Source organism: Bradysia coprophila, unplaced genomic scaffold, assembly GCF_014529535.1.
Source record: "Bradysia coprophila strain Holo2 unplaced genomic scaffold, BU_Bcop_v1 contig_138, whole genome shotgun sequence".
NCBI lineage: Eukaryota > Metazoa > Arthropoda > Insecta > Diptera > Sciaridae > Bradysia > Bradysia coprophila.
The window spans coordinates 7,092,711-7,099,819 of record NW_023503409.1 but is presented as its reverse complement, the minus strand read 5'-3'; the positions used below and the strand labels follow the sequence as shown (position 1 = coordinate 7,099,819).

Genomic DNA, 7,109 nt, shown 5'->3' with positions numbered 1-7,109 from the left:
GGCGACATCCACTGTACAGTACCGGACTGGCTCGAAAAAGCCCATCGGGGGCTCCATGCAACTCAATTTAAAAAGTCCCACAAATTAAAAATTCTCATACAAAAATCCAAAAGGCCCATCGGGAATTCCCCGAATTCACCATATGGCCAGACCGGGCCTGCCACTGTACATATACCAGATAAAACTATCGTTGAAACTGATAAAGATAAAGATTTTGCATTAATCTCTTAAAATATTTGGATCGAGAGACGTAACAGGTTCAATAATTATGTTCGTAATATCAAATTATCATTATAATGCTTGCCGTCTGTAGTAAAGCGAACTTATTCATTAAACTGATATTTAAGCAAAGCCGTTTTTGAATGATGTCTGTGCATACATATATATAGCAGCTACGTCCGATAATTTTTTTTTGTGTAATTAATAATATCGCTTCTCTTTAATCAAAATATAATCAAAATCATATCCAACATTCTTCACTTATATACTCTCCGATTATGTTGCTATACACACCGAACCGAACACGTTATACGGAACAATTATTATACCCTTTACGAATGTGAAGACAGCTGAAAGCGAAAACGAAAGCTTTGATCCTATGCGCAGTACACACCAGTACAGGTCTCTTCTTCGACTGTGAACGTTGTCTTTTTATAAGGCGAAGCATAGAAACAACAAAAATAATTTTTTTCGTTGAGGTATACGACATCATCATTGTACATTCGTGGATTTAGTGCTTACGATTAGATATTAAGGTGTTTATAAAATGTACAAAACATTCCTTCAATCCAGGGTACTGACTAGAAACGCCTTCCAAACAAGTTTGTGTTTTGCATTCATCCATTTTAATGTCCGAAAATCAATATTTTTGTAAAATTATTTATCATTCTTCTATGTAAGGCCGATCCTTCTCCAGCGCTTTTGCGGTAAGGGAATACGATGGACCGACTATTAAAACCGAAATTCCTGGACCAAAATCAAGGGAACTTCTTAATCAACTGAACAAGTTGCAGGTAGGGATTCGTTCTTCTTTCATTCTATTAAAATTGTAAGAAGTCAAGGTCCTCGTCAACTACCAGACGTCGTTAACGCTAGCTTGTCACTTAACATTCATCGTCCCAATTTTCGTACAACAATCAAAATCAATTTATTTAAATTAATGAAAATTTGTGGCATGCTGTATAGTATGTGTACGTACGTGTAACCATTGTGGCTTCATAACTGGTACTCTTTGAAATATTTAAATCGACTTGTTGTTATAGAATCATATCATTGAAGCATAAATCAAAACAAAAGGCGAGCAAATACAATTCGGTCAAGCAATAGTCATTATACTGAGTAACGTTTGAATGGCTCTAGCGGCTCTATATTGCAATTAAATGAAAGGAAATTAAAATTTTTAAGATCCTGTCACTGATACAGTAAATGGCCGTAACTTAGTCATAATCTTCTTACTATCACCTTAACCGTCCTAGAAGCGGCAAGCTTGTAGCGTGTTATAATCATTAAATCTATTACTTCATTTGTATAAACACCATCGAGTAGCATTTCACTTATTCATTGTTCTAAATTTGTTCCAACATTTATTTGACTACAACCAAATTATCCACAGGTCATACCTTATTTTGGTCGTTACTAGTGATAATAAGTGAACAGACATTTCCGAAATTATGTCGAAACTTTTGATAGATAATTAGGTTCCAAACAAAAAAAAATTTTATTTTTCTTCGATGCAGAACATTATTATAAGATACTTTGCTTCGTATTATATGCCAAAAAAATATTTACTTTTTTTTATAAACCATTTTGAAAACCCAAAAAATAACGAAAAAAACGAATTGACGAAACGAAATACACTCCGGAGTGTATTCCGATTCGAATTTTCATGATTTTTTGCGTGTTCAAAGTGTTCTATAAAAAAAATTAAACATTTTTTTGGCATATAATACGAAGCAAAGTATCTTATAATAATGTTCTGCACCGAAGAAAAATAAAAAAAATATTTGTTTGGAACCTAATTCAAACATTCGATCAACCAGAATCCAATTTGCTATTAGCATATCATATCACAATTATAAATGGACACCCCAGCTCATTGCATCTAGCAAATTTATTGTAATTATCAAATCGTTAGATAACAATGAGATTAGGCCATTCCCAATAAGAAGTGGCTCGTGTTCAAGTTCAACGATAAACCAACAGAAAGATAAATTCTTTTTATCAGTTTCATGATTGCGATTGTTTCGTAGTTACGACCACAAGTTTTAGAGGTAAACTTGATTAATCGAAGCACTGTGTAGGTTATTTTGTCAAGATTTGGACAAAATTCTATCAGATCAATCATCGGGTTAGCTCTGACCCCACGATAAAATATAAAAATGAACCGGAAATAGGTATACTAACAAGGCTAATCAATCTATGGATTCTATTTTTAGAATGCCGGCTCTGTACAATTATTCGCCGATTACGATAAGTCCTTTGGAAACTATTTAGTCGATGTTGATGGAAATGTTCTTCTGGATATTTACACTCAAATATCGTCCATTCCACTTGGCTATAATCATCCGGAACTTCTTGAAGTGTTCGAGTCGAAACATAACTTGAGGAGTATGTATAACATGTGGTGAATAGTCGTAAGAAAGTATTTTGATTTGAAAATCTTTTCCCAGCATTGATAAATCGACCAGCCCTTGGCGTTTTTCCCGGCAGCGATTGGCCGAATCGATTACAATCAATTCTAATGTCTGTCGCACCACAAGGATTGGATAGCGTTACAACGATGATGTGTGGTTCGTGCTCGAACGAAAATGCATTTAAGAATATCTTCATCTGGTAACAGCCAATCGATTTTCGATCGCAATGAATCCAAAGTTAATGGCAATGCCTTCACATTCCTCAGGTATCGCAAGAATCAACGCGGAGAAAATGTACAATTCACCGAAGAAGAGATTTCTTCTTGCATGATAAATCAATCGCCAGGATCACCTGCTCTTAGCATTTTATCGTTCAAGGGAGCCTTCCATGGCCGCACTCTCGGAACATTATCGACAACGCACTCAAAATACATCCACAAAATCGATATTCCTTCATTCGACTGGTAAATACTATTTCGTTGAATAGGTTCATGGATTATTTTGCCATTAATGGCGTTACTTACGCATTAACAGGCCGATAGCCGATTTTCCTAAGTACAAGTACCCACTGGAAGATAATGTCCGAGAAAATGCAGCTGAAGATCAGCGCTGCTTGGCACAAGTTGAAGAACTCATCGCACAATACAATAAACGGAAAAATTACGTTGCTGGCATCATCGTCGAGCCGATTCAGAGCGAAGGTGGTGATAATGAGGCGTCACCGGAATTCTTCCAACAACTCGAAAAAATTGCTCGCCGTAACGGTACTGCACTGTTAATAGATGAAGTTCAAACCGGTGGCGGTCCCACCGGTAAAATGTGGTGCCACGAACATTTTAACATCACTCCGGACGTGGTTACATTCAGCAAGAAGATGCAGCTGGGCGGTTACTATCACACGAAAGATCTGAAGCCACCGCAACCGTACAGAGTTTTTAACACTTGGATGGGAGATCCGGGAAAATTACTAATTTTGGAACAAATTCTGAAAGTAATTCAGCGCGACAATCTATTGGCGAATGTCAATAAGGTTGGGAAGAAATTGAGAAGCGGATTGCTTGAAGCTCAAAAAGATTTTCCTCATTTGCTCAATTCCACCCGAGGTCGGGGAACATTCTTGGCAATCAATTGCGCCACCGCAAACTTGAGGGATGATTTAGTTGGTCGATTAAGGGCCAATGGTGAGTGCAAGACAAAACAATTTTGTTGAACTTACTTGATTGATCGACTTTCTCATTTTAATAGGTGTTCAATCCGGTGGATGTGGAGACCAAGCCATTCGATTCAGGCCAGCCCTGACTTTCGAGGAACGACATGTCGACATATTCTTGGATAAATTCCGTCAAGTTCTCAAAGATACTAAGTAAAATGCGACTCCAGTTATCTAATAAAAATGGAATTGTTAGCTAAGTGTCAAAGATCAAATTTTAGTTAAAAAAAATTATTTTCTGTGCACATCAAAGTTTAATAATAAATTGAGCAACGCAAGTCTTCCATGTAATGCGATAATAATTAGTTTCTTAGGCAATCAATAAAACTGTAGCAATGAAATGTTAATTATTAATTGGCAGAAATATTATGTTTGAAAATAGTCGATGGTGTTCGATGAATGCATTTTTTCTTTACTCATTTGCTCTGTTTATACAGTCTGTAAAAAGTCAAAAGATTTGAAAAACGAATGTTATCAATTTTGGGGATCATTGGACATTTAGAGAAGAATATCACCCAGACATTGTTTCACTGTAAGAAATTGTTTAATGATTTATGAACCACGACAAGAACCGACGCACTTCAAGCATGAGTGGTACTTTAAATAACACATGGTTGAAGTGCGTTGTTCGAACTATTTTGAATTATTATTCTGTCTTCGTCTATAGTCTAAAAATCGGCTCCAGCCGACTTGGAACGGCTGGAATCAACGCACCCCAAGAACAGATTTTTTAACGGTCAAAAAGCCTCTTATTTTGGTCTTCGCAGTGGTATTATAGCACCATAAAAATTTAAATAGAGAGATTTTCCAATGCACTATTAACAGGCACCAGAAGAATTTTTTTAACGGTGAAAAATTCCTTTATACTGCAGTGGTATCATACCAACATAATAAGTTGAATTTGTCAAGGTTCTGAAAGAACAGGTTAAGACCGGAGAAATGAGAAGATGGTACGCCTGTCCGCCAGGCGTACGAAATTATCATTTCTCTGGCTTAGACAGTTACGAAGGCGGGTGACACTGAAATTGAAAAACGTGCTCAGTACAGGTTTGTTCCAAGGCTGTAGGAATTGTCAAATTTCATCCACAGAACCATAACCTCAATAATATCTCTGTGCAACGCACTGCTCCTAGCATGAACATAAGAAATATTTGGAGGCTGATGAAGTCACAGTAGGCACAGCCTTTCTTTCGTAAAGATAGATGACTTGTTTTCGTTGTATGAGTTAAAACACACAATACAATCAATCTTAAGCGGTAGCTCTCATCACAAAAGCCTCCAAATTGGACATTTGTCAAAGGAGTGTTCATGCTAGGAGCAGTGCGTTGCTCTGTGTAAATCGCGTAGGCGTTGCTTGATTTGTATGAAATATCACGTAAGCGACGTTGCTATGGATGAAATTGTCGTAGTTTGGGTTGTCAAAGTTCGTGTTTACAGTTACTTGGAACAAACCTACAGATTGTGTGTGAAATCAACTTGAAGAAAATGTTTTTTTAGGAAAATTCAGAATTTTGTTTTTGTTAAGTTGCTTTTTTCATATAAACTTCGCAGCCGTTGACGCAAATTGTGTGTCACCGCCTTCGTGATCAACTCAGAGTTGTCTTAACCTGTCAGAACCTTAGAATTTATAAGAAAAATTCTGACTACATGTATCAAATATATGATCGGAGGTAATGAATGGTCAGACGCGCGGCCCGGCACAATAGTTCGATGCTAATGACACTTTTTTTTTAAATGGTTGACTATGATTTACTTGCCTTTCACAAAATGTTGTGCTTATCACATTACCTTGCGTGTTGGGTGTACACGTTATAATCAAAGTTCTGAAAGAACAAGTTAAGACAACCACGAAGGCGGTTGACACCAAATTTTATAAACCGATAGTGGGAGAAATCAACTTGAAGAAAATATTTTTCTCGAAAATTCAGAATTTTGTTTTTGTTAAGTTCCATTTTACATATATGTCACCGCCTTCGTGATCAACTCAGGGTTGTCTCAACCAAGGCTGTATACTTTGGGGAGGTCACGCAGACCGCCATTTTTTTAGATACGCGGGAACACACCACTTCTGATGACTTTACATATACAAAAAATTCACCACATCATCAAAACGACGAGAATCATCAGAGTAGCTGAATTTTTGTATGAAATCGGTCATTTTATCATCAACTGTGGTGTGTAACCCGCGTATCTGTATCTGCGTGACCTCCCCAAAGTATACAGCCTTGGTCTCAACCTGTTCTTTCACCTTGGTTATAATAGGTAAATATCGTACCATTGGTAAATGTGGATTGAGTACGGAGAATTGGATTGTTATTGTAACTTCTTATTTTTCTTCACTTTGAAAAAAATATCAAAATTCATATTACAGCGAACGACATCTCAAATGTCTCACTGTCATTTTTTTCAGAGAATGTCATTGTGAATTTGCAATGACACTATAAAATTCTCAGAAAAATTTAACAGTGAGACATTTGAGATGTCACTGTAATCGGTGAATGTTGAAAAATAATTATAGGAAACCTGAGACACAATTTTATTTTTTAATATTCCATTGTTTGCGCTCTATTTTCATGTGAAATAACTTCACTCTGGTAAAATATACTTGAAATGTCATCGGTATGAAGTTGGCTCACAAAAAAATAGAGAGCTTACATCAGCATCCTGACAATATGTATCAGACTCTCGAATTTCTAGTACACATCTCGTCATGAAACTACTAATGTCGGCGCTCTATTTTTTGTGAATCAACTTTACAACGATGACATTTAAGGGTGAAGTTATTTTACAAGAAAATAGAGCGCAAAGAATAAAGTACTGAAAAAAAATGTGGCGTATCTACAGGCCAACGAGGTTCGCTGAAGTGAAAGAAACCTCTTTGATCAGTTGCTGTTTATTTTCACCGAGTATTCTACATTCTGCTATTACCTGCGACTTAAACAGCCTCTATACAAACAAACACCTGTCTCCTCGGGTAACAGTGGCCGAGTCGTATCCGAGGAGAGAGGTGTTGGTTTGTATAGATGCTGTTTACTGCGACTTATTTGCCTTTGAATAGCAAATGTTACAACTAATTAAATAAACGATTTTCTACCAAACTTTTGTGAATACTGAATACTTGTAAGCAAAAAAATCCATAATTTACGTTCATCAAAAAATAATTTCGAAAAATATTCACGCAATTTCACAATTTTTTTTGTAGTAAACGTACTCGTCGTACTAGAGTTTTACTGCGCCATGATGTTTTCATCGCACCACAAAATATC

General features: G+C 36.5%; 1 protein-coding gene across 1 annotated transcript; it reads left to right on the top strand.

Annotated features, from left to right (window-relative positions):
* The first annotated feature begins 572 nt into the window (after positions 1-572).
* LOC119073810 (4-aminobutyrate aminotransferase, mitochondrial) lies at positions 573-4,224 on the top strand. The gene is made up of 7 exons (XM_037179583.1): positions 573-821; positions 901-1,013; positions 2,436-2,607; positions 2,670-2,832; positions 2,900-3,097; positions 3,168-3,814; positions 3,879-4,224. Exons 1-7 carry the CDS (start codon positions 767-769, stop codon positions 3,998-4,000), a joined length of 1,470 nt encoding a protein of 489 aa, XP_037035478.1. The 5' UTR covers positions 573-766; the 3' UTR covers positions 4,001-4,224.
* The last annotated feature ends 2,885 nt before the right edge of the window (positions 4,225-7,109 follow it).

Excerpts from the sequence above, each read along its gene's own strand:
- LOC119073810 (XM_037179583.1), top strand. The coding sequence starts at position 767 with ATGTACAAAACATTCCTTCAATCCAGGGTACTGACTAGAAACGCCTTC. Across the intron at positions 1,014-2,435 it reads ATCAACTGAACAAGTTGCAG|AATGCCGGCTCTGTACAATT; the intron begins GTAGGGATTCGT and ends TTCTATTTTTAG. Across the intron at positions 2,833-2,899 it reads TTTAAGAATATCTTCATCTG|GTATCGCAAGAATCAACGCG; the intron begins GTAACAGCCAAT and ends CACATTCCTCAG.